Raw genomic sequence first — 26796 nt, 5'->3', positions numbered from 1 at the left:
CCTTGCACACATGCAGGTCATTGATTTCAGGGAAATGAAGCAGGGCTGTGGCTGCTGCTGAGGGAGCGGGGCTGACCAGCCAGAGCAGAGCAGGGCACGGGCACAGGGCTGGACCCACGCTGGGATGTGGGATCAAAGGTGGGGAACAGTACCTTTACATGTGTCCAACAGGGTTGTGACCGTCTCCTAGACCAGGATGGGAAGCTGACAGTGTCATCTGGGGGTCTCCTACCACTCCAGACACTTTCTCTTCTTCCCGACGCTTCAAGCAGGCGGCTTTTGGGTTCAGATTGCGCTCTGTGCCCAAAACAGCAAGGGAGGGGAGCAACCTCAGTCTGGGCACCAGCATCACCCCTGGCAGCAGCACCCCAGAGGGACAGAGGGGACCATGCTAGGCAGGCCTGTGTGAGGAGATGAGCTCCTGCAGCGCTCGCTGCTGCCCCAGTCCCTGCAGGACCCTGCCAGGCCCCTGCTCGAGCAGAACCCCAGGCCCAGCTGCACCCCCACTTCACCATGGAATCATGGAATGGTTTGGGTTGGAAGGAATATTAAAGTCCATCTTGTTCCAACCCTCTGCCATGGGCAGGGACACATCTCACTGTCCCAGGGTGCTCCAAGCCCCATCCAACCTGGGCTAGGGCACTGCCAGGGATCCAGGGGCAGCCACAGCGGCTCTGGGCACCCTGTGCCAGGGCATCTCCATGTGCTTGTTACAGGAACCCCCAAGTGCCTCAGCCAGCACTCAGAATTGAGGACTGAATTTTCCAAAGCTGTTTAATGGGATCCAGGTGCAAAATAATATTAAGCATGAGCAGAGAGAGAGAGCAGCCTCAAATCTACCCTGGGCCAGGGCTGGGGAGAGCTCAGCAGCCAGAGGTGCTGCTGGTGCTGCAAACACACAGCTCAGACAGAAAGCAGAGTCAGGACAGAGAAGCAGGAGCATGCAGAGACAGGGGGGAGAGACAGGCCCCGAAATGCACCTGCCAGCGGTACCATACCTCGTACTTGCTGCTCCAGGCCCAGAATGACCTGCACGGCCTGCTGCAGGATGATCAGTTTGGTCTGTGCTTTGTCCGTTTTTAAGTGCATCTGGCACATTCGTCCCAGCTCTTTAAAGGCCTCGTTAATGTCCCGCACTCGCACCCTTTCCCTGGCGTTATTGGCCATTCGCCTCTCCCGGTCCCTCAGATCTTTGTCCTCCAGTGACAAGGCCTCGTCTGTACTGCTGGGTTCACAGCACCACAGGGGTTAGTCAGGGGGTGCCACGAGAGGGGCTCTCTATGTTGCCGTGCTGGAAGTGCTCCGGGTGTCCACTGGAAACGGCCCAAACGGCCTCACTTTGCCAAGCCAATTCCTCTGGGTGCTTCCCAGAGCAGCCCAGGCTGTGTCACCTTTGCAAGCCCAGGGAAGGTGCTGCCAGCACAGGGCCAGGTGCCCAGGGGGGCTGGAGGGGCCACTGGGGGCAAGGGTGGGCATTGATGCAGCATCACACACCAACACCTTCCACCCTCTGCAAAATTTTGCCTTATTTGTTTTCAACTGAAAACTCGAAGACTAGGGGAGGCTCTCTGCCAAAAACGTCAGGTTTGTCCCCCATGGAAAGATTTTGGCAGGAAGCAAATCCTTCTTTGTAAGATTTCCTTCCCAAATTCCATCTGCAGCTTCCAGTGCTGGTGTTTGGAGCAGTGGTGCTGCAGCAGCAGGAGCAGCCTGGCCTGGCACCCTCTTAGGGGCCAGGGCAGCATTGGGAGCAGGAGCTGCTCTGAGGATCAGACTCGGAGGCAGACACTGAATCCAGATCTTTCCACACAGCCAAAAGCTGCCAGAAGGGGTGATTTTTTTTCCAGGCACAGTCAGAAGCTCTGTGAGAGCCCCCATTGCTGACAGCATCCCAGGGATGCCCAACACAGGCAGGGATGGGGGAAGCAAAGTTGTGCTGGCAGCATCTTGAACCATGGCCTTGCCCATCCCCTCCAAAGCCCCAATTTAAATACAGACGACCTTCTCCCCCAGAGCAAAACCTCTTGCAGGAAGACACCTATCTGAGGAGGGTCCTTGGGTGAGACCTGACACTGGCACAGCCTGTGGGCTCCTGGGAAGCCGTGTGGGATCAGCCTTTAGCAAAGAGGGGCTGCAGAGTCAGAGCCCTCCTGGAGAGCCTCCGGACAGTGCAGGGCCGTGTGAAGGGGAGCAGGGGCTCCCTGGCAAGCACTGCCTGTGTGGGACTGAGGGCTGCCCACTGGCCCTGCTGCACCCTCTCCTCACTGCCTTGTCCCTGCCTGTGTCCCCTCCTTGCTGCCCCAGCTGGCACTGCCACCTCCTCTCCACACACACAGCACAGGCGGGGGAAACGGGGCCATCCTGGCACCCGTGCCCCCACACAGGACCCCAGATCCTTCCTCCAGCACAGGCTGGTGGCTGCAGCTCCTTGCTGGTGGCCAGTCCTGGCTGGTGGCTCCCCCAGCAGGGACAAGGCTTGGATGTCACACCTGGGCAGGACAGAGCCGTGTCCCCAGCAGCAGCATGTAGCCCTGGCAGCTTGCACTGTGTGAGGATGGGATGCTTCAGCTGCCTTGTGCCTCTGGGAGTCACCAACCAGCCTAAAACTCCTCAGTCTCCTCCTTTCCCTTCCTGCAGCTGCTGTGGCAGTGAGAGGATCCTGGCAGCCCCCATGGCACACAGGGACCTGATGGCAGTGCTGCCAGAGGGGGTGTGAGGGTGGGATCCTCTCCTGGAAAGCAGCACAAACCAAGGAGGGGACACTGCATGTCTGCACTGTCTGCTGAGGGAGCCTGCAGGGCTCAGCCACCTCTGGCTGCCTCCAGGAAGGGTTTAAAAAGGGACAAGCGTGGGAGACCAAAGTGAACACGGTGCCAACTCTGCCTAAGCCCTGCCCCACCCTCGGTCCTGCCTGGGATCCGTGAGCAGCAAGTACAAGGTAGAGTGGGACCACCGAGAGGTCACGGCTGGGGCATGTCTGTAGGAGATTGGAAAGAACAGAACCAAAAAGTAAAAACTTGAAATAAAAAAAAAATCAAAAGGAAGGGGAAATTAAAAAAGAAGACAGGAAAAAATATACATGTTATGAAAGGCAAAAAATTACAAACTGAAGAGAGGCACAAAGGACTCCAACATCAAGGCACAGCAAGGCCAGCAGAGAGGAGCACAGGCAGGCACAGCCCCCGACGCGTGTTACACAGCTCTGCAGAGAGAAAGGGGTTAACCTGCCCGGAGCGCGCTGCAGGCGGGGCAGGGGCGGGCCAGGAGCACATGCACTGCGGGATGGGGACAAAGCGGCCACGGCCTTGGGGGGACAGCCGGGACAGCCCCCCTCGCTTCCCCCCTGCGGTGGGTGCACACACCGCGGTGCACACCTGTGGAAGGGAGCGAGCGTGCCCTGAGCGTGTCCCGGTGAGGGCAGAGGCTGCAGGGCCCCGCTGGCAGCTCCAGCCTCAGAATGCACAGCGCTCCCACACCAGTGCAGGCAGCGAGGGCTGCTCAGTCCGGGCATCCCGCTGCCCTGGCACAGCTCCCGTGCCCCAGGGCTTTGCCAGGCGCCACGCTGGGGGACAGGAGCACAGAGCCCCATCAGGCACAGCGAGGGGAAAGGAACGGGCTCTGTGCTCAGAGCAGCCCTTGGAGACGGCAGAGCTGGACCCCTCTGGGAGATTCTCTAGTGGAGTTTCTGTCACTTTGCTGGCCAAGCACTGAGCACTCCAGGCTGCAGGGAAGCAGGACATGGCACAGGCGTCCCCACGGGGACCAGCATGCAGCACACGCGGTGGCAGCGGGGGACAAAGGAGAGAACAGCAGGGATGGATGCAAAAAAGGCAAAAAAAAAAAATTAAAAGGACATTGACAGCCTTGGGTTGGTCCCCAAGGCCACAGGGGAGAGAGACAGTGCGAGGCACCACAGCACGTCACAGGAGACAGACAGACAGACAGCCCCGTGCCGATCAGGTACGTAAAATATCACCACTCCGGGACCCTCACTGACCTCTAACTTGTTGCTCCAGGTTCAGTATGACTGATACGGCCTGGTGTAGGATTAGCAGTTTGGTCTGCGGTTTTTCGCTGTTTAGGTGCAGCTGGCACATGCGTCCGAGCTCCTTAAAGGCCTCGTTGATGTCACGAACCCGCAGGCGCTCACGGGCATTATTGGCGACCCTCCTTTCTCTCTCTCTCTCGGCTTTTTGCTCTGGGGGAAGAAGATCGTCCTCCTCATCCTCATCTTGACTAATGGTTTAAAATAAGAACGAGACAGGGACATTCCTCGTGTGCACTCTCAGCACTGGTCAACTCACAGACAAGAAACACACGGTGACGCACTGAGATGAGAGCCCCCCGTGTGCCCTGCCAGGGCCTGCTGGCCTGTGCCACGGGCAGGGGCACGCAGTTAAGGCTCTTCTTCTGCCTCTTTTTTGTTTTCTTTTGGTTTTAAACAGCAAAGAAAGAACACACAACGTGATTAAGGCCTGAGCTTTTTGTCAGGAGTGTGCAGGGTGGCCCCGACAAGGTGAAGGCCAACACTGCAATCCCCAGCTGGAATCTGGGAAGATGCAGCCCTCTGCCTCCAGGGCAGGGGTGGGGCTGGTGCTGCCTCTCTGATGCCTCTCTGGGCACCATCACCCTGCTGAGGTCTCCGAGCTGGTGGCAAGGCCGCAGAGCAGCCAACACGCTGAAGGACTCCACCTGAGCCACTGCCACTCCTCTGGCTGGATGTGACAGAGGACACAGGAGCCCAAAGCAGACAGCGGAGACGGCCCAAGGCAGTGAAGGGGTCAAACTGTGTCTGACCAGGGCTGAGCACTGGCTCCTTCCCTGCACAGCCCCAAGTGCCCACACAGGCAGGTGGGGGATGAGGTGCATCCCTCTGCTTTAGGAGCATGAGGATGCCCTGAGGCCACAGGGACAGGAGCCAGCAGGAGGGTGGCAGGGACCCTTCCCCTGGGGCAGTAGCAGGAGCCCAGGCTGTGTGAGACCACACCAGGCTCCAGGGTGGGCAGGGCTGGGGGGTCTGTGCCACAGGATGACCCCAGGCCAAACCAGGCCAAGCCCAGTGCCTGGTGGGTCCTGGCAGCTGGACCCCAGCCCAAACAGCCCTGGCCTGGCAACAGAGAAAGTGAAGGGAGAGACCTGTTCAAAGAGCACCTTGTTCTGTTCCGGGAGGGTTTCAGCTCCTTCTTCTCCTCTTCTGAGTTATCTGCCACCGACGTGTTCTCCTCATCCTCCTTCTCCTCCCTCTTTATCTCGCTCGTTCCTGAGGAGACGCTGCTCCGTCCCAGCCCCCCAGACAAACCTGCAGAGAGAGCAGAGGGCATGCAGAGCCTGAGGGGCCTGACCCACACAGGAGGCTGGGGGGGTCCCCAGGCTCTGCTCCTGCAGTGGCATCCCAAACTCATCCTGCATTGCTGCTCCACACTCGGGGAAGATGTGAGGCTGCTGCCTCTGCCCTGCTGATGCTCCCCATTCTCCCTCTTACTTCCCAGACCCTCCACTTTGGAAACCCAACCTACACAGCAGAGCACTGGGAACTGTGCACCCACACCTGGCAGGGGGAATGGGAAAATACAGGTCAAACATGTAGGGTTAGATGGGATCTTGGGCAGGAATTGTTCCCTGGCAGGGTGGGCAGGCCCTGGCACAGGGTGCCCAGAGCAGCTGTGGCTGCCCCTGGATCCCTGGCAGTGCCCAAGGCCAGGCTGGACAGGGCTTGGAGCAGCCTGGGACAGTGGAAGGTGTCCTTGTCCATGGGAGGGGGCAAAAGGGGATGAGCTTCAAGGTCCCTTCCAAGCCAGAGACCATTCTGGGACTCTGTGAAACCTCTGGAAAAGGCTCCAGGTAGAAACTGCCCTGTGAATGCTGCAAGGAAACACCAGCCTTGCAGAGACATCATCCATCTCCTCCCAGGCTGCACAGGCCTGGGCCCAGCCCCACAGGTGAGTCCCCACAGCCCCCAGCAGGTGACCCTGGGCACAGGTGAGCCCTGTGAACAGGTGAGCCCCACCTGCCCCCTTGCAGAGCTGCCTTACCACTGTACGTGTCCTGCTGCCTGCTGAGGTCCGGCAGCGAGCTGGGCTGGGATGGAAGTGTGACATGGTTGTGGAGCAAGCTGGGGTTGCTGGACAGCCCATCCTCAGGGTGGCCTCCTCCCACCTGCAGCACAAGGAGCAGAGTGAGCCTCAGGGAGGGATGTGTCACTGCCAGCAGGCAGTGGGGACATTCACCTGAGCTGTCACCCCAGGCCACCCCCGGGCTCCATGGACCGGGCTGAGGCACAGCTGGGTGCTCTGGGTGCTCCCCTCACCCTCCCACCCCTGGAGCTCTGGAATGCAGGAGGGAAGAGCCAGCCTGGGACCGTGCTGGGGACACTGCAGCTCCCTGCTCTGAGCAGGAGCTGCGCCCAGCCCAGAGCCCCTGTCACTGTCACTGATGTCCCCTGCCCCGAGGAAAAGCCCCTCTGTGCCCTTTCTTGTCCTCTGTGCAAGGCCAGCACAGCACAGAGGACACGTGTCCTGTGTCATTGAGCACCACTGCCACCTCCCCAGTGCCACTGGAGCAAGGGACACGCCAGCAACATGAACTTGGTTCCAAAGGGCTGGAGGCAAAGGGTGAGGGCCCCTTCTGAGCCCACAGCCCCCAGGCAGTGCCACAGGCTGGGGACTGACAGGACACTCCCCAGCTGGCAGCAGCCTACAGAGGACACATCTCATTCCCTGTTCAGGAGCAGAACCCAGGGAGCCTGCAAGGGGATCACAGCTGGCTCTCTGGAGACTGGAGATGTGTCACTGCTTGCTGCAGCAGGCAAGCAGCTCTGCCAAAAATGTGCTGCTGTGGTCATCAGCCTCTAGACAAGGGGGGGCCCAGGTGACCCTGCATGGGACCCCAGCATCCACCTGCCCAGGGTGCCCTGGATCCATCACATTCCCTGCAGCTGGAACGAGCCCTCACACACCACAGAGGGATGTGGTGCCTGCCCAAACCATTCAGAATTCCTGGTGACACCTGGCACTCCTGTACCCACTGGATCCCTCTTCTCCCTGCATATCCCAGGGATGCCTTGAAGTTGTTTTGAGGGATTTTCAATCATGTTGCAGGGAAAGAAGAGCAGCTCTCTCACCACTTCTGCCTGCCTGGACTCAATGTCCCCAGAGCAGCTGTGGCTGCTCCTGGATCCCTGGCAGTGCCCAGGGCCAGGCTGGGCAGGGCTTGGAGCACCTGGGATGGTGGAAGGTGTCCCTGCCATGGCAGGGGGTGGAACAAGATGAACTTTGAGGTCTCTCCAACCCAAACCACTCTGGGATTCTGTGACTCAGCTCTCCCTTGCAGGAGCATGGGAAGTTACTTCTGTGCCTGTCACCCCTGCAACGCTGCCAGCACCTGACCCAGGCTGACCCCACTGAGCTGTTCCTGCACCAAAGGCGACGTCCCCCTCAATGCCACGTCACACCACCTGTGACACGTGTCCCCAGCGTGTCCCTGCCAGCTGCCACACTGCTCCCACACTCACCAGACTCGGGTGCCTGCTCCCCAGGGCCATGACTGAGGCAGGGAAGGCCTGGCCCAGGCTGCCCACGGCAGCACTGTGTGCTGGTGCTGAGCCCAGCAGCCCGTGCATGTCGCTGTGGTTGCTGGCCATGGCAGAGGTCTGGCCCACGGCGTGGTTCCTCAGCACATGGATGGCTTCATCCAACCTGTCTTCCATTTTGTTTTGCTGGAAGGGCAGGACAGAGACAGGTCTGTGTTAAGTGCCCCATCCCTGGAAGTGTCCAAGGTTGGATGGGGCTTGGAGCACCCTGGTCTAGCAGCAGGTGTCTCTGCCCATGGCAGGGGTGCAACTGTATGAGCTTTAAGATCTCTCCCAACCCAAAACCTTCCATGATTCCAATCCAATTCCATGACTGCAATCCCATAAAGCCAGCAGCCCCCTGCTGCTCTGCACTACAGAATGGCTGGTGGCAATCTTGGACTCAGGTGCCACAGGGCAGGGATGGGGAGCAATAACCGCCCCAGCCAGTGCCATTCCCCAAAGGCATGATGGGTCACACGAGTGGAACAGCTCAGGGCAGGCAAAACCTGCCAGGAATCCCCAGGGCTGGGCCAGAGCCCCGGGATGGGCCTGGGATGGGGCAGGGGAGGGGGCCAGGCTGTGGGGGACACCAGGTCAGGGATGCAGCACTCGGCTCTGCTCAGCTGCTGCTACCCAAATACCCATCCCTGGCCAGGCAGCTGATTCCAGGCCTTCAGGGGAGAGGGTGCCACCCAAAAACCCTTCACCACCAAGCCCTGAGGGAAGAGAGAGAAAAGGAGAACCCGGAATTTTTGGTGCCACTCACCAAAGTGTGGAGGCTCCCTTCGTAACTGGGAGATAAGGCACCCGCTGCGCCTGCCCGCGGCCACTGCGACGAGCCTGGGGACAAACGCACAGTTGGGGACCGGCCGTGGCCGCGGCTGCCACTAGATGGGGCTGGAAGCTGGGACACCGCGGCAGCACACCGGCCACCGTGCCGGCACGGCACGGCACGGCACGGCACGGCACGGCACTGCTCCGGCCACAGCAGCAACATCTGGCACTGCACAGGCCACTGTGGCACTGCATGGACCACTGCAGCACCTCATGGGCCACCGCAGGGCTGTGTGGCACTGCATGGGCACTGTGGCACTGTGTGGCACTATGAGCTCTGCTCTGGCTCAGCCCTTCAGGCCTCGAGAGGTGTCCCCAATGTCCCCGGGCTCAGTGACTCCCTGTGACCTCCCTGGGCACAGGGAGCCCGGGCACCAGCTCTGCTGGGCACAACGGGACCTGTCCTGCCTGAGGAGAACAGGAATGGGCTTTCAGCAGGTGCTGAACATGGGTTTGAACCACTTGGCTGCTTCCCAGGTGCCACTGCACTTCTCCCATGGGAGGCAAATCCAGCCACAGTTTCTCTGAGGTGGGACATGCAGGGACAGGGGCAGGGAGGGCAGGAGAAGGTCCTGGGGTTGCTGCCAGCCCAGGGGGGGCTGAGTTGGGAAATTCACTGCCTGGGAGCTCCCCAGAGCAAACCCCACCCCCCTCACCCTTCACATTGTCACTCACCTGCGAGGCCCTGCGGGGACCCGACCGGGGTGGAGGGGTTGGAGGAGAAGTTATTGCTAGAGTGGTCGGGGGAGTAAATCTGCAGGGACAGAAGGGCGATGGTCAGCAGTGCCACCTGAGCTAGCTGTCCCCTCCCAGTGGCACCCAGCACCTGCTGGGACCTCCCTTCCCAAACCCAGAGCCAGCACAATGACCAAGCCCAGTTCCCCCATCAACCTTGGGGTCTCTCTCTGTCCCCACTGTCACCACCCCTGAGTGCAGCCTCTGCTCTTCAGAACCCCTCTCAGGAGGAAGCAGGAGCTCTCAGGAATTGTTGCAGGGTCACTGTCAGCACCCCTCTGCTACTGTGCAAAGATCACTGAATGGGACAGAGGAAACTCTCTGGTGACCCAGTGAGACCAGTGCCCTCCAGTTTGAACCAGCACACACAGGGCAAGGACTACTGGGACCTGCAAGTCCTGCCACAAGGTTTGTGTAGGGTGGTCTTGGCAGAGCAGCAGCAGGCTGGGAGCAGCAGATGGGGCTGCAGGGCCACCACAACCTGCAGTGCCTCAGTTTCCCCATCCACCAAAAGGTGCCAGGACTGAGATGACAGCACATGGAGAGGGGAAAACCCTCCCTAAAGGCTGCTGTGGATGTGGGGTGCATTCACCAAATGTGTGCATGCTCCCTGCTGGGTAGAGGGTCCCTGCAGCAGCAGGGCTGGGATGGGTCAGGACCACCCCAAGCTCTCACCGAGGCCAGAGCCTTCCCAAGCGCGTCCCCGGAGCTCCCGGCCGTGGTTCCTCTGTTACCTGCCAAGAGAGACACAGATGCCACTGCCAAGGCCCCAGACCCCAGCAGGACACAGCACCCTACAGGACCTTCTTTGGGGTCACCTGCTCTGGGGTGGAAATTTCCTGCTTTTAGTGCTTTGCCTGAAAATTAAATGTTTGTCCAGCTCGGAGCAGCTCGGACATGGGGCACCTTCCCCTGGAGCCATCAAGGGGCTGCAGGGACATCTCTCCAAGCCCTGGGCTGGAGGTGTAGTGCCACCAACAGCAATCAGACATCTCTGCTGCAGCACAGCCATTGCCATGAGGCATCTCAAACCCCAACAACCACCAATGCACTGGATGAGCCTAGGGGCGTCTTCCAACCTTAATAATACTTTCATTCTGTGAATCCCAAACTTCCTTCTCCACAGAAAAACAAAGTATTTTCTACAAATCTGTGTCAGGATCCTCATTTCCTAAGGAGCACGAGCTCATTTCAGTAACAGGTTCAGCAGGGTCAGAGATTAAAGCACTCAGGGGTTAATGTGGTACCCAAATCCAGCATGAACATTCCCATTCTGGATCTAGGGGAGCAGCTTCTCACAGCTGTAAATCCATCCCACAACTCATCTAAGGCACAGCACTTCCAGGAGATAATAGCAGAGCTGCTGGGCTCCTCCCTGACCCACCCCACGAGGTGTAAACCCCCAGAGCAGCACCCAGAACCTCCCTGTGCCTCTTCCCCAGGCAGGGACTCCAGGCACAGGTGACACCCCAAGGAGTCTGGGTGTGTTGGATGCCTCAGGCAGCAGGTGTGCACAAGGCTGGCCAGGTGAGCTGTGGCCGGCTGTGGGGTGGGGGTCAGTGTGAGTGGCCGTACCCATGATGGTGTCGGTGCCGCTGATCGGGGGGGTGTGGCTGGACACTCCGTACGCCGTGGGCGCCGAGGAGAAGCCGGACACGGAGGGCAGCCCGCCGTTCACCTCTCCTGAATGCAGCTGGTAGTTCTGCAGGGAGGGGGAGCAGGGTGAGAGGAAAAGCTGTGAGGTTCAGCAATGGGGCAGGACCCACAGCCAGGGGAGGAGGTGCCAGGGCCACGGGGACACGTTACCATGCGCTCGTGCTGGTGTAAACTGTTGAAGCCGCTGGACTGCGGGAGCGGGGACGAGGAGCTGCCCAGCATGGCACCGTAACTCGACTGGCTCATGGCACCCGGGGAACTCCACAGGTCTGCAGAGTTATGGAGTCCATCTGCAAGGAGCCCAGAGCTGAGTGGGGCAGGGACAGCAGCAGGCAGCCCCCAGCCCCAGGGGGGAACAGGTCAGCCCTGGCTGAGGGGCTGGGACTGTCCCCACTGTGTCCTGCCTGTGCTGAGCATCACCCACTGAGCAAACCAGGACAAACTCTCTGGGGCAGGGACAGGAGCCCAGCAAGGGCTGGAGCTGGGCCAGGCCTTGGCATGGAGCTCAGGGCAAGGTTCTGCCCCCCGAGGCTGCTGGGCACTGCCCAGGCTCCCCAGGGAATGGTGCCAAGGCTGCCAGAGCTCCAGGAGCTCCCAGGGGTGCTCAGGGTGGGGGTGTTGGGGTGGCTGTGAAGGGACAGGGGCTGGGATCAATGATCCCTGTAGATCCCTTCCCACTCAGGATATTGGATGATTCTGGGGCTCCATTGTGCCTCATGCACTCCTGCCCTGAGCTCCCTCCAGATGTGCAATCCCTCCCATGGTCCATAATGGGCAAGGCTGCCCCTGCTCTGCCTGGCTTGTGGGATCAAGGGCTGGGAATAACTCACCTGTCATGTAAAAGGCTCCAGGATACACAGTGCTGGGAGGTTTCGAGGGAGTATATCCAGCTGGATCCCTGCTGTAGTCATCACCTGAGTTGGATGGATACACCTGTGGGGAAGGAAAGGGGTTGGAGACAAGGCCTTGGTCAGTCCACGGCCCCACATCCTCACCGTGGCTGCTCCCAACCCTACACAGTTAAACTTCAAACCTCAAAATTCAGCAGTGTTTCACCACCTCTCCCATGGCAGCAGAGCAGCAAGAGCTTCACTCAACTGACCTTTCAAGGCCTGGAGGGACAGGAGCCAGGCAATGGCTCCCACTGCCAGAGGGCAGGGCTGGATGGGATCTTGGGCAGGAATTGTTCCCTGGCAGGGTGGGCAGGCCCTGGCACAGGGTGCCCAGAGCAGCTGGGGCTGCCCCTGGATCCCTGGCAGTGCCCAAGGCCAGGCTGGACAGGGCTTGGGAGAGTGGAAGGTGTCCCTGCCATGGCAGGAGTGCTACTGGATGGGATTCAATGTCCCTTCCATCCCAAACCACCTGATGAGTCCAGGAGCTTTGCTTTGATTCATCCCACAGCAGATCTGGGGGGAACTGGAGCAGCTCAGCCAAAGTCCTCTAAGGGCACAGCCCCATGTGGAACAGAGCAGGGGCCAGGGCCCAGAGGACAGGGCAGAGGGCCCAGAGGACAGGGTACAGTGTTCCTTTCTGTTTGTTCCTGTCACCCTCCTTGCTCCCCAGAACATGCCCAGCTCCAGCAGAAGTTTTGACTCTGCTCCAGTTCCATTTTCCATGGTTATAACTTTTTCTGGGTAACCACAAAAGCCACCAGTGCTGCAGTGACCCCACACTGGGGGGGACAGGCTGGGCAGTGGGCACCTGTGTGGCCTTGGGACCCCCCTGTGCCAACCCTGCCCTGTGCCAGGCTCCCGAGCACAGCCCCCACCCAAAGCCCTCAGGAAAACCAGGCTGAGGGGAAACTGAGGCACGTGGGGCTGAGCAGCCCCTCACAGCCATTGTCACAGGGGAGGGACATATCTCAGACAGCCCTCACACAGCTCTTGGGTCAGATTTCTGCAGCACTGCTCAGCTCTGTGATATAACAGCACATTAAGCAGAAGAAAAAGCTTTTCCTTCCCGTCTAAATTACCAAACCTATCCTAGAAAGCCCTGACCAAAAATCATCTTCTGCCAGGACAAAAACAGACTTTTCTTTTTTTAAAGCAGAAATTCGACATGCAAAGAAACCGAAATGGCATTCAAAGAAACTGAAATAGCTCTCAGATGATGTGAGAACTTTTGTCACAGGTTATTTTCATCTCCTTTGATTCATTCTGAAACCGATAATCTTTTTTTTAAATCCAGACGAAAGCAGAGGTGGGGCAGGGGCCGGGCTCTGCCTGGCACACACAGTTCTCTTTGGGAAGGAAACTTGCCTGAGTTTCTTTTTCCCCACAGCCAGCTGTTCCCTTCCAGCCCTTGTCCTCACCAGTAAAAAGGGACAAAATTGATGGTGGGGAATAAAAGACACAATCAGAGAATCCTTAAGGTCGAAAGAGACCTTTAAGATCAAGTCCAGCCACGAAAGCAGCAGCACCATGTTCACCACTAACCCGTGTCCTCAAGTGCCACATCCACATGTTTTTTGAACAATTCCAAGATGGTGACACCACCACGGCCCTGGACAGCCTGTGCCAGGCTTCTTTTTGTTTGAAAAACAACCCCAAAGCCCCCCAGATATCCAACAAGGATTCTCCAGTCAGTGGAGCTGGAGAAGGGTCTGGAGCTCCAGGAGAGGCTGAGGGAGCTGGGAAGGGGCTCAGCCTGGAGCAAAGGGGGCTCAGGGGGGACCTTGTGACTCTGCACAGCTCCTGCCAGGAGGGGACAGCCCAGGGGTCGGGCTCTGCTCCAGGGAACAGGGACAGGAGGGGAGGGAACAGCCTCAGGCTGGGCCAGGGGAGGTTTAGATTGGAAATTGGGAAAATTTCTTCACAGAAAGTGTTGTGAAGCATTGGAACAGACTGCCCAGGGTAGGAGTGGAGTCATCATCCTTGAAGTGTTCAAACAATGTGTGAATGTGGCACTTGGGGACACGGGTCAGCAGTGGCCTTGGCAGTGCTGGGGAGCAGTTGGACTCTGTGACCCTTAGAGGGCTTTTCCAACCTTAATGACTCTGTGACTCTACATAGAACTCGTAAAATAAAGACAAAAAAAAAAGAGAGAGGGGGAAGGGCAAATCCTGACAGACACAGGCAGCTGCCCTTTGTCCCTTGCTCAAAAAAGAGAATTCCAGGCCCTGGTCCCCGGGATGCTGCCGGGTGCTGTGGGCAGAGGGAGCCCCGCGTGGGCTGGGGGGGTGGGGGAGGCACTGCAGAACGGGAATCCAGCAAATTGACTTTTCCTATAATTTGATTAAATAGCGGGAGCGGGCCGGGGAATGGAGCGCAGCACGTCTGAGAGCCCCGCGCCATCTGGCAGGGGCTGGCTCAGGGCCAGCGCCCGGCAGCTGCACCAACAGCCCAGCCAGGAACCCACGGAGAAAACAACGGCCAGAAAATGGCAGGGATGGAGGGACCAGCGCTGCAAAGCAGGGGAAATTCACCTTGCTGCGTGCCCACCCTGCTCCAGCACCCCTGGGACATCCCCTGCTGGATCCTGGGGGGCCAAGGTTCAGCACACTCCTGGCCCTGACCCCTGCTAATTGTTCCTTTTGCTGTCCAGCACAGGGGAGGCTGTGAAAAGCAAATTCCACCGAGAGCCAAGTGTGGGCACGGTGGGGCTGGGCTGGGTGCTGCAGGCAGCTGGAAATCAGGGCCAGGCCCCATTCCCCAGCCCCAGCCCCTGTTCCCAGCCCCAGCCCCCAGCCCTGAGGCCAGCAGCCCCGGGGACCTCCAGGTGAGGTCATTTCCTACAGTGAAAATTTGCCAGCACGGCGAGAGGCACTCTGAAAGCCCCAGTGCTGGGATTCGCAGCGCTTTGTGGTCTGGGGTTGTTTTTCCCTCCCTGTTTTTCTTGCTTAAATGCAGGAGCTGGGCTGGGACTTTGGGCAGACTGAGGCTAAACAGAGCAGTGACCAGACTGGGAATGCACAGCCTGAAACAGCTCCCAGGCACTGAACTCGCTGTGGCAACAAAATCCTGCAGGAACCAACTTGCACAGAATCCCTGCCTGGGTTCCTCTGGCACGGCAGCTGATGTGGGGCCACATCCAGCCCTGGATCCTGTGCCCAGACACAGCAGCCCCTGGCCAGGAGCTCGAGAGCCACAGGGAGGCTCCAAGGGGCTCCATGCCTTGAGGGCAGCCCCAAGCCAGCACCTACTGCATAGAATCATGAAATGCTTTGGGTTCAGAGGGACCTCAAAGCCCATCCAGTGCCAGCCCTGCCATGGCAGGGACACCTCCCACTGTCCCAGGCTGCTCCAAGCCCTGTCCAGCCTGGCCTTGGGCACTGCCAGGGATCCAGGGGCAGCCCCAGCTGCTCTGGGCACCCTGTGCCAGGGCCTGCCCACCCTGCCAGGGAACAATTCCTGCCCAAGATCCCATCCAGCCCTGCCCTCTGGCAGTGGGAGCCATTGCCTGGCTCCTGTCCCTCCAGGCCTTGTCCCCAGTCCCTCTGCAGCTCTCCTGGAGCCCCTTCAGGCCCTGCAAGGGGCTCTGAGCTCTCCCTGGAGCCTTCTCTTGTCCAGGTGAGCAGGCCCAGCTGTGCCAGGCTGGCTCCAGAGCAGAGGGGCTCCAGCCCTGGGAGCAGCTCTGTGGCCTCCTTGGCACAAAAGCCCTGAGCCCAGGGGCCCTGGGTTCCCAGCACAGCTCCTCTGTGCCCGTCCCTGCCTGGCATTGCTGCTCACAGCCCCTGAACCCCTCTCGCTGCCCTTGGCATCAGTCCCTGCTCACCCACCCACCCTCAGCTCCTGCAGCCGCTGACCTCGGTGAGTTTTCAAAGCAGCTCGGGAATTACAGATTAAAGCACTTCATTTGAATAAGATGCTGATTAACCTATTTATTTTGCACGGGGTCCAGCGATAACACAGGGCGGGCTCCTGCATGGGCGAGTCAGACAAGAAAGAGCCTTTGATCCGCTGCCTTTGAGGCCACTCCTGCCTCACACTTCTCCTGCTGCATAGGCACAGATCTGTCTCCCCAGGTGTGGAAGCTCAAAAACAAACCAGGAAGCTGGAGCTCCCAGCACAGGGAGGGTGAGGGAAAGAGGCAGAACCAGCCCCTGCTCTGAAAACTGAAGCTTTGGCATCAAGGGGCAGCTGAGGCAACAGCCAGGGCAGAGACAGAGATTTAGGTTGGATGCTGGGGAAAAATTCTTTCCAGGCACAGGTTTCCCAGAGCAGCTGTGGCTGCCCTGGATCCCTGGAAGTGTCCAAGGCCAGGCTGGATGGGGCTTTGAACACCCTGGGATAGTGGAGGGTGCCCCTGGCCATGGCAGAGGTGGCACTGGATGAACTTTAATGTCCCTGCCAACCCAAACCATTCCATGATCCTATGAAAGGCTGGAGTGCAGGTGTCACTCAGACACAGGGAAGGGGCTGAGCTGTGGCAAATGACAAGCAGCTCTTCCTGTGGGAATCAGGGCCCTGCCAGCGGGACGGGCCAAGCCCCAGCACTTTGAAATTGGAGGCCAATAAAGGCCATTTGTTGGGGTGATGTTTTCCCCACATGTTGACTGGGGTTTAAAGCTCCAAATTTCCCACAGAAACTCGAGGCAGAGACACAGATTGTGACTCAAGCAGGTTTTCCCTGTCAAAACACACACTCTTGGAGCTGGTTTCTGCCTCACGTGGATCCACATGAACCCTCCAACACCCCCAGGTCTGTGAGCCCAAGCTGGCAAGGCCTCGGTGCCCTCCCCTCCCTCTGTCCTCCAGAACCAGCACCTGGGGGTCCAATCCCAAAGGCAGAGCCTGTGGTGCAGGTTCCAGCTGTGCACCAGCAGCCAGGGAATGCCACAGCAGGGATTTCCCACAGGATGGGGGTGTTCCCCGGGGAATGGGGCAGAGACTGAGGGCACTTCTCCAGCACAGCCTCGGGCTGGGGACAGAGCCCAGCGAGACAGAGCAAACATTCCAGCCAGGAATGCAGCCCCGGCCCCCAGACAGCTCCCGTGTTCCTGCAGGAACCCCACAGCCCGCTCCAATTAGCTTTCCCGGAGATCCCATTACTTGCAGCCACAAAGACATTGTTCAGTTGATTCCCCTGGAACAGCCGCGGGAGCAGGGATATTCCTGCAGGCTGCTCAGCTTTCCTATAAAGCAGCGCACACCTGGAGCGGGCTCAGCTGCCGGCCCCCAGCGCCAGAGCGAAACCCGAGCCCGGGGTGTCGCCTTTCAGCCGGACACGGCGGCAAACACGGCACGGGCTGAGGTGCACGGCCCCTTCCCCGAGCTCCACGGCCCCTCCCCCGAGCTCCCCATCTCCTTCCCCGAGCTCCACGGCCCCTTCCCCGAGCTCCCCATCTCCTTCCCCGAGCTCCACGGCCCCTTCCCCGAGCTCCCCATCTCCTTCCCCATCTCCTTCCCCGAAGCTCCCCATCGCTTCCCGTTCACCCGCACGGGAATTCCCTTCCCCATCCCGCCGCAACCCCAGCCCGGGATGCATGCAGGGCATGCAGGGTCCTGGTTGCTGGCAGCTTTAGTCTGGGAGAAATCCTGCAAAATTTGTGAATTTTTAGATTGGCACCCCAGTGTGGGCAGTATGAGCGGCCACAAACTGAGGCAATTTTCCATGGAGAAGAGAAGTAATTTCTCCTGACTTTGGGTATCAGCTCAGAGGTGGTGTTTGGGATTTTAAGGGAATGCTCAGTCCTAGTTTCTGCAAGCTTTCGTTTGGGAGAAATCCTGCAAAGTTTGTGAATTTTCAGGTTGGCACCCCAGTGCTGGTCAGTGTAAGCGGCCACAAACTGAGGCTATTTTCCATGGGAAAAAGAAGTCATTTCCCCAGGCTCTGGGTATCAGATTAAAGGTGGCATTTGGGGCTCTATCAGCAGGGAAGGTCCCAGTTGTTGGCAGCTTTACTTTGGGAGAAATCAAGCAAAGTTTGCAAATTTTTAAGTTGGCACCCCAGTGTGGGCCAGGCTGAGTGGTCACAAACTGAGGCCATTTTCCACGGGAAAGAGAAGTCATTTCCCCAGGGTCTGGGTATCAGCTCAGAGGTGGTGTTTGGGATTTTAAGGGAATGCTCAGTCCCAGTTTCTGCAAGCTTTAGTTTGGGAGAAATCAAGCCAAGTTCACGAATCTTTAGGTTTGGCACGCCAGTGTCTGCCAGGGTGAGTGGCCCCAAATGGAGGCCATTTTCCATGGGAAAAAGAAGTCATTTCCCCAGGCTCTGGGTATCTACTGGAATTAAATACCCTATGACATCACACTGCAACAGGTATCAGTTCAGAGTGGTGTTTGGGATTTTAAGGGAACGCTCAGTCCCAGTTTCTGCAAGCTTTAATTTGGGAGAAATCAAGCCAAGTTTGTGAATTTTTAGGTTGGCACTCCAGTGTGGGCCAGTGTAAGTGGCCACAAACTGAGGCTATTTTCCATGGAAAAAAGAAGTCATTTCCCCAGGGTGTGGGTATCAGATTAAAGGTGGCATTTGGGGCTCTCTCAGCAGGCAGGGTCCTAGCTGTTGGTTTGAGAGAACCTGGTCCTGCTTTGGTTTGGGAGAAATCCTGCAAAGTTTGCAGATGCTGCCATCAGCACCCCACTGCTGGCCAGTCTGGGGCTGCAGGCACCCGGCAGTTTTGGGGCACAGGGAGCAGGGATGGCTGCCAGGGCAGGGAATGGGAACACACTGCTGCACTTACCGAGGAGGGGAGTCCAGGAGGCACCTTCCGAACCTTTTTGGGCTGTCCATCTGTGGCAGACAAGAGAGGATCTGAGTTTGCAAGGGGGTTGGAGGGAGGGGAAATGAGCTGCAGCAAAAGTCTCTGGGGTTGGGAACTGCAGGTACAGACAGGGCTGAGATCCTGAATGTCCCATGGCCAAGGAAGCATCAACAGTGAAAATCTCCAAGTCTGAGCCTCTCCAAATCTTGTCTGCACCCTTTGGGGGCAGGTTTCACACCCACACAGAGATCCCAGGAAGGGTTTGCTGGGAGAGACTGAGCCCATAAATATAATAACATTTAATGCTATAACCCCTCATTGGGGTTTTTTTTGGAAACACTTTTAACTTGAAGTGGGTTTGTGGAGAGACGATGCAGAAAGGGAACACATGCAGGGCTGGGCTGTATTTTCATTTGCTTCCTACACAAGGATAGACTTGGGAAAGCTTTACTGCTGTAGGAGGCAGGGATGTGCTCCCCAGGGACAGACCCCAGCCCACCCCTCCAGTTCCAGCTCTGGAGGGGACACAGTGTCCTGGGGGAAGGGGACAGTTCAGGGAGGTGGTGGGGAAACATTCAGTAGTGGCTCAAGGGGAAGCACTGGCTAAATTTTTTTTATTCTATTTTTCATAATTATTATTTTTATAACTTTTTTTTTTTTCATCAATTTATTAAAAAAAATTCATAATTAAAGAAAACCCTGGCTGAGGGTGCAGGGTGCTAACACAGCAACCTGCCAAGCCAGGGACTCTGCTGGGATGTACCTCCAGAGCAGAAATTCATCCCACAGAATGCAAGAGAATCATTTTCCAGGCTGATGTGGCAGCACCAGAGTAGGTGCCTTTTTCTGAAAAGCACTGAAAAGTGCACCCATCACCGGGTCACTTCTGGTTTCACTCGTTGGGGAAAGCCCAGAATAGCAGCAGGAAAGTGGCTCTGGAGGGTGCAGGGGGAACTGTGACGAGAAACAGCAGTTCTGGGGAACTGGAGCTTGTGCTCCCTCTCAATAAACTCACACCTGACCCCGGCCTTTGGTAAAAGCTGATCAGATCCATCCAGACACGGGCAAGCCCTGTTTGGGAACAGCAGAGTGGGCAGGGAGAGCTCCTGGGGCAAACATTCCCTGGGACCCAGGCACAGCTCCAGCCCCTCCTGCTGCCTCCTACCCCCTGCTCTGCCAGTCCTGCCTGCTGCAGCTCCAGGAGGGCCACCAGGCACAGGAACAGCCTCCACAGCAACCCAGGGATTGCCAGGAAGCATGAGTGATGTGCAGTGTGGCTGGAGGTGTTTTCACAAGAACCTCAAGCCATTTGCTGCTTTCAGCTAATCTGGCATTTTCCAGAAAGAGGGAAATTCTACCTGACTCTGAGCTCCCCTTTTCTGAGCTTAGATCTCACTCTCTATATATAAAAGAGATATTTAAATGCATTCCCTCCCCAAAAAAGAGCAAACTCCAGATTCATGCCAGGGGCACACATGGCAACACCAGTCCCTCATTCCCAGCATCAATGTCCTCATCCCCAAAGGCAGGTCTGAGCAGGGCACCTGCCCAGGTGGCATGGTGGCACCCAGGGGACACGCAGTCACTCACCTATGCTGCTCTCAGCACCTCTCCTGCGAGGATTGTTGGGGTAAGAAAAATACTGAGCCCCCCCTTTGCCCCCGGTGGGGGAAAGCGTGCTCGGGCTGGCGATTCCCATCTCGCTGGGCAGGAAACCAGGCTGCAAACAAGCAGAGAGAAAAGCCCTCCCATGGAATTACACTGCAAAACGACTCACTGGGAGAGAACAGAGCTGCTTTGAGCCACCTTCACACCAATTCAGCTGAGGGGAAAAATAAACACGAGCCAAGGGGCCAGGAGGGAAAGCAAATCCGTAAATATGGGGGTGGAGGTGGGGGAATAGGTGTGGAGGAACAAAAGAGGCTTTCAGCTTGTGCTTCCCTGCTGGACCCCAGCAAGCAACCTCTGCAAACCAGGGATGCAAACCAGCAGGTGCCAGGGTGGGGGACACTGTGGTCCTATGGTCACCTTGCAGGTGCCATGGTGGGGGACACTGTGGTCCTATGGTCACCTTGTGGGTGCCATGGTGGGGGACACTGTGGTCCTATGGTCACCTTGTAGGTGCCATGGTGGCACCTAGAGTCGTACACTGTCCTACAGTCACTTTGCAGGTGCCATGGTGGGGGACATTGTGATCCTACAGTCACTTTGCAGGTGCCATGGTAGGACCAGCGTGGTGCCATGCTCATCTTGATGTCCAGGAGGGCAGCATGAGCCCCATGTCACCAGCCCATGTTGTGGCCAGTGCCCTGGAATGTTGCTGCCACTGCTCAGGGTGGTTTTCTCCTGAGTTTTATCAGGGAAAAGCCAAATCCCTCTTTGTAAAGCCAGGAAACTCCTCCCTCTGTTTATCCCGGCTGACCTTGGGCACGCTGGGAAGCAGCAGAGCCAGAGCCCAGGGTGCTCCCCCCTGGGATGGAGCCTCTCCTCCAGCACTCTCACCTCAGGAGGAAGCTCAGTGTATTTACATGGAATTGCACAGGGCTGCCAAACGGCCCTCAAGTCCCAAAAGCTCAGCTTTGACCCATCCTCCGAGGGCAACACATGGAAATAAAGGAGGATTTCAGGCTTTGGAGAAACTGGAAAAAGACCTCTTTGCTTTCAAACTCTGTCTCCTCCAGAAAGGGGTCAGGGAGGGAAAGAGGAGCTCGTGTGTTCACAGCTGGTGACATTCCTGCAATCTGTTCCACTGCTCAGGTTTCCTCTGCTCCGGAGCCGCTCTGAGCTCAGCCAAGGAAAGCACCCGGAGGGATCCCGGGAGCTGCTGCCCTGCTCCTCCTGCAGGCAGGAGACACACTGGGACTTTGAGCAATTTCCCACAGAAAGGGGTTTTCTTCCCATTTCCTCTGCCTGGGGATGCCCCAGGAGATGGTTCAGGGTTAAACAAAGGGGAAATGCCCTGCCAGCTCTGCCCTACCAGAGCAGGGCATTTTTGGGCAAGAACCTGATCCCCATCCAGGGCATCTCCACCAGACAATTTTTCAAAATCAAAACAAAAAAAAAGAAGTCAACCCCCCTCACTCCCCCAAACTGGAGCCAGAAGCAACAACTGCTCTGGGGGCCACAGAGGCTCCACTGGCCTCCCCCCACCCCCACAAGGGGGTTTTGTCTCCTCTCCACCTCAAGTGGGATTTGCCACCCGATCCCGAGCCCTGTGCCCGCCTCTCCCGGGGCCTCTCCCGGCCATTTGCCTCCCCATTGCTGTTACCTTATATTCCCCCTCCTCCACAAAAGCCCAGCAAAACCATCACATCCAAAAGCAACACTTGGCACCGGGCCCGGTTTTCTTTGAGCAGCTTCAGTGGTAAATGAAATCCACTCTGGCACAGCCAGCACAGCTGCTCCAGCAAAGGAAACATCCTCACTTCAGAGAGGAGGAAATTATGACAAATTTGTGTAAAATTAAAACATGTAATATGTGTGTGTGTACATGGATAAAATAAAAGCTGTCCAGCCAAAAGCTCCTCCCTTGGCTCCAGTGCTGGGACTGCTTCCCCAGGGCCAGGCCGGGCACTGAGGGGGCACTTGGAGCCACACATCAAAGGGAGGTGCTCACTCCTTCCCAAAAAGCTATTTCTGGATGCTGCTGGCAGCAGGGGAGGTTATCTCAGGGCTGCTCTGCTGTGTTCCAAGCTCAGATTGACACCTCTGGTATTCCACACAGGAAGCAAAGCTGTTCCCCCAGCAGAGCCCTGGGGTTCACATGGGGTGACCCAACAGGGCTGGGCTGTGTCTGCCAGAGGTGCCTCTGGTGTGCTGGGCTCCTTCCAGGGCTGTGGAGATCATGGAGTGCCAGGAGGATTTGTGCTGGGAGAGACCTCAAAGCCCACCCAGTGCCAGCCCTGCCATGGCAGGGACACCTCCCACTGTCCCAGGCTGCTCCAAGCCCTGTCCAGCCTGGCCTTGGGCACTGCCAGGGATCCAGGGGCAGCCCCAGCTGCTCTGGGCACCCTGTGCCAGGGCCTGCCCACCCTCACAGGGAACAATTCCTGCCCAAGATCCCATCCAGCCCTGCCCTCTGGCACTGGGAGCCATTCCCTGGCTCCTGTCCCTCCAGGCCTTGTCCCCAGTCCCTCTGCAGCTCTCCTGGAGCCCCTTCAGGCCCTGCAAGGGGCTCTGAGCTCTGCCTGGAGCCTTCTCTTGTCCAGGTGAGCAGGCCCAGCTGTGCCAGGCTGGCTCCAGAGCAGAGGGGCTCCAGCCCTTGCAGCATCTCTGTGGCTGCAGCAGCTCCATGTCCTGATGCTGGCCCAGGGCTGGACAGAGCTCCTGCTGCAGGTCCTGCACCCACAGCCCCACCATAAAACCAAAGTTCCACCTGAGAGTCACTCAAATGATGCTGCAGCAGCACAGAAACCACCTCAGAGACCCTCCCCAGAACTGGCCACTGGCCACTGGCCAGGGAGCTGGGAGATGCTGCTGAAGAGGGAGAGGGAAAGCCCAGGGCAGGCAGTGGGGGGGAAGGAGCCTCCTGGAACGCTCCCTGCCCACAGGCAGCCTGGCACAAGGAAAGGAGCTGCTTGGATCTGACTGCCTGGAACTCCCAGCAAGGCAGCGAGGCTGGGTCAGGGCTGATCAAACACAAACCAGGAGTAACAATAACAAAAGGAGCGAGGCTGAAGAAGATTGGGAGAGAAGTGAGAGGCTGCTACAACCAACATTTTCCAACCTCTGACAACTCCTCTGAGCCAGCAGCACACAACAATAGATCCCCCAACACTCCACAGAGGTTTTGGAGCAGAGCAGAGGCTTCCCAGGACCCTGTGCATGGAGACGAGATGTAAATCCAGGCTGGTTTCATTACCAGACTCCCACTCTTGGGAGCCAGTAAATGAAGCAGAAAATCTCACTGCATTTTATCATTACCTGGTTTAGTGCTGGCATCCCTGTGTCTCTTCCAAACGTGGAGTATGAGGCTCTTTCACTGCTCTTCCCTGCAGAAGGAGAAGAGAAAAGAGAAGGTTTGGGGTAAGAGGGAAGTGGAGGGGATTTTTTGCCCCCAGGCACCTGGATCCTGCCGAGGGACAAATCCTGTTCCCATAAAGCAGCTCACCCTGCCCTCCCATGAGGGGACAGCCTGAAAAGCTTGTGCTAAAGCAGGAGCTGCTTTAAGTTCACAGAGAGCAGGTCCAAAATCACCAAAAGCCCGGAGCTGCAGTGGCACAGGGGAATGTTTGTGGCCATGGAAACTGGCAGTGCCAGCCCCCAGCCAAAGGCTCCCTGCAGACCCCGAGGCCCATCTGGATTGGCAGGGGCAGGGCAGAACACACCAAGGGCCAGGACAGTGACAGACTCTGGGGATTCTTTCCAGACAGCAGGAAATGCACTCCCAGCCAAGGAGAGCTGAGCTCCTGCTCTGCACAGGGCACTGGGCACCTTCTGCCCCTCTCCCAAGGGAGATTCAACTTCCCAAACTCTGCAGCTCCTCACAGCCAGCTGGGATCTGTGTGGGCACAGCCCCGTGCCAGCAGTGCCCCCCTGAAGTTACAGGTTCCCAGAAGGATTTAGGTTGGAAAGGACCCCTAAGCCCATCCAGTGCCAGCCCTGCCATGGCAGGGACACCTCCCACTGTCCCAGGCTGCTCCAAGCCCTGTCTAACCTGTCCTGGAACACTTTCAGGGATGCAGGGGCAGCCCCAGCTGCTCTGGGCACCCTGTGCCAGGGCCTGCCCACCCTGCCAGGGAACAATTCCTGCCCAAGATCCCATCCAGCCCTGCCCTCTGCAGTGGGAAGCCATTCTGCCTTGTCCTGGCACCCAGGATCAACGAGGGCTTCTCTCACAACCACCTCACCCTGCACACATGCAGCTGAAAATAAAGTTTTGAAGGGCCAAAAAAAAAAGGAGGCCAGATACGTGATGGGATGTTCCCTGTCCAAAACATCCTGGCACTCCCCTGCCTCATGGTCACTGCCCTGGGCACAGCCTGGCCCCAGCCAGCAGCACCCAGGGGTGCCAGGGCAGCAAAGGACACAGGGAAGCGAGGAGGGAATGGAGCAGCTGGAGGCACAACCGTGTCCTTTGGGATTCTCTCCATCCCTCTAAAGCACAACCAGACACTCTTCTAGTGGGGAACAAGCACTCCACCAGCCCCCAGCCCCAAACCCTTCCTGAAAAGGGATCACACATCACATCCTGCCTCTGCTCTGGCTTAGTGAGCAAAACTGGGAGGGGCAGGATTTTGCCAATCTGCTTAGCCTAAAGCCAGCCCCCAGGCCACTAAGATGCAGGTTAATGCACTGGGGCTGGCAGGACCCTCCCCACACCACTGAGAGGTTTTGGGGAGCAGATGAACAGGGGAGGGGAAGCAAAATGCCTCAAACCATCCCCCCTGAAGCACAGGGCCCAGAGAATGCCAGAGTGGTTTGGGCTGAAAGGGATCTTAAAGCCCATCTCACTCCAGCCCCTGCCACGGCAGGGACACCTTCCACCATCCCAGGTGCTCCAAGCCCCGTCCTGCCTGGCCTTGGGCACTGCCAGGGATCCAGGGGCAGCCCCAGCTGTCTGGGGCTGGACTTATGGACCTGTGGGTCCCTTCCAGCTCAGGATATTCCAGGATTCTATCATTCCTGTGCCAGATGGGAACAGAGAGGAGGCTGCTCATTTTGCAACCTTACCATGGAGGTCATGAACTCAACCCAAAAATTTTAGAGTGGATTCCCCCACTCTGACCCCCAAGCCCCAGACCCCCATTCCTGCTAGGAAGGTCCTGGCACAGCTCAGCCTCCCCTCCCTCCATGCAGTGACAGCAGGAGGCTCTGGGTGCTGCTGCCATTTCCCTTCAGAGGCTTAAACGTTAAGTAAACAAAGGTCAGAATGTCAGAGGATGGATCTCCTAAATGACCTAATTTCTAAAAGAGCTTAAGAGCTCGAGCCACTGCAGCACCAGCCACGAGCACAAAGGACACAGCAGGTTGTGGCATCAGGCAGGTTCTGATTACTCCTAAAGCAGAGGAAAAGCAGGGTAATGCCAGGGGGGCTGGCTGGACAGCAGCAGCCAGGTCTCCCTCTGATAACACACTGCAGCTTGCATGGGTGACTGCAGTGGGGAATCACAGAATGGTTTGGGTTGGAAGGGGCCCTAAAGCTCATCCAGTTCCACCCCTGCCATGGGCACGAGCACCTCCCACTGTCCAGGGTGCTCCAAACCCCACCCAGCAGCCTCTGCCATCAGCAGAGAACTTGGGCTGAACCAGGGGGCTCCTGATGTGTGTGTGAGGGTGAAGGGACACTGGGCAATCCCCAAGCATGTGAAGTTGAACAGGGCAAGTGTTGGATCCAGCCCTGGGATGGGGCAGCCCTGGATGCAGGGACAGACTGGGAATGAGAGGTTGGAGAGCAGCGCCACGGGAAGGGCCCTGGGGGTGCTGGTCAGTGGCAAGTTGGATCTGAGTCACTGCTGTGTCCTGGCAGCCCCAAGGGCCCCCCTGTGCTGGGGGGCACCAGGCCCAGGGAGGGATTGTCCCACTCTGCTCTGCCCTGGGGCAGCCTCACCTCCAGTGCTGGGGGCACTTTGGGCACCACAGGATCAGAAGGATCCAAAGCTGTTGGAGAGTGCCCAGAGGAGGGACACGGAGCTGGGGAAGGGGCTGAGGAGCAGCTGAGGGCACTTGGCTGGTTCAGCTGCAGCCCAGGAGACTGAGGGGAGGCTCCTCGGGGGCTGCAGCTCCTCCCCAGGGCAGGCACAGGGGCAGGGGCTGAGCTCTGCTCTGGGACAGGGACAGGAGCCCAGCAAGGGCTGGAGCTGGGCCAGGCCTTGGCATGGAGCTCAGGGCAAGGTTCTGCCCCCCGAGGCTGCTGGGCACTGCCCAGGCTCCCCAGGGAATGGTGCCAAGGCTGCCAGAGCTCCAGGAGCTCCCAGGGCTGCTCAGGGTGGGGGTGTTGGGGTGGCTGTGCAGGGACAGGGGCTGAGCTGATGATCCCTGAGGGTCCCTCCCAGCTCAGGATATTCCAGGATTCTGTGAACCCACTGCCAGCCCTGCACTGCTCCAAACCCCCAACCTTCTCTGGATGTCTCTCATTCCTCACTCAGCATGTGTTGCACCCTTGGGTCTGTGGGTGCCCCATGGGATGGGGGACATTGGCAAAGAGAGGGCAGCCCTGGCCAGCCCCAGCTCCTGCACCCTCCATCATCATATAACAAGGGAAAAAACCAGTAAAAAACTCAGCACAAGAGATTTTACATTTAACTAGCAGAAGGAAGAATGGCACCTTTCTGGATTGGAATGTACCTAAGCCTGCTGAAACTCAAAAGGTGCACAGCTGGGCGAGGAAAGGCTGAGCTTGCCAGCAGAAGGAGCTGTT

General features: G+C 58.0%; 1 protein-coding gene across 8 annotated transcripts in view; it reads right to left on the bottom strand.

The window, feature by feature from the left end:
* The window catches only part of TCF3 (transcription factor 3), a 78837-nt gene that overhangs the window by 1210 nt on the left and 50831 nt on the right, over nt 1–26796 (bottom strand). For 2 of the 8 annotated variants that reach the window (XM_030966933.1, XM_030966934.1), the window contains exons 6-19: nt 23361–23428; nt 20028–20157; nt 18417–18466; nt 11626–11728; nt 10946–11085; nt 10715–10841; nt 9815–9873; nt 9080–9158; nt 8337–8410; nt 7511–7714; nt 6033–6156; nt 5137–5299; nt 3998–4236; nt 153–297 (exon numbers count right to left, since the gene is read on the bottom strand). In XM_030966933.1, coding sequence (XP_030822793.1) covers nt 155–297; nt 3998–4236; nt 5137–5299; nt 6033–6156; nt 7511–7714; nt 8337–8410; nt 9080–9158; nt 9815–9873; nt 10715–10841; nt 10946–11085; nt 11626–11728; nt 18417–18466; nt 20028–20157; nt 23361–23428 — 1703 coding nt within the window. In that variant the 3' untranslated portion in view covers nt 153–154. Of the gene's footprint in view, nt 1–152; nt 298–998; nt 1226–3997; nt 4237–5136; nt 5300–6032; nt 6157–7510; nt 7715–8336; nt 8411–9079; nt 9159–9814; nt 9874–10714; nt 10842–10945; nt 11086–11625; nt 11729–18416; nt 18467–20027; nt 20158–23360; nt 23429–26796 lie in introns of all 8 variants that reach the window. The other 6 variants (XM_030966937.1, XM_030966940.1, XM_030966936.1 and 3 more) reach the window with 4 other exon arrangements.

Source organism: Camarhynchus parvulus, chromosome 28 (genome assembly GCF_901933205.1).
Source record: "Camarhynchus parvulus chromosome 28, STF_HiC, whole genome shotgun sequence".
NCBI lineage: Eukaryota > Metazoa > Chordata > Aves > Passeriformes > Thraupidae > Camarhynchus > Camarhynchus parvulus.
Note: the sequence above shows the minus strand (reverse complement) of the source record. Positions and strands in the feature narration are given on the sequence as shown.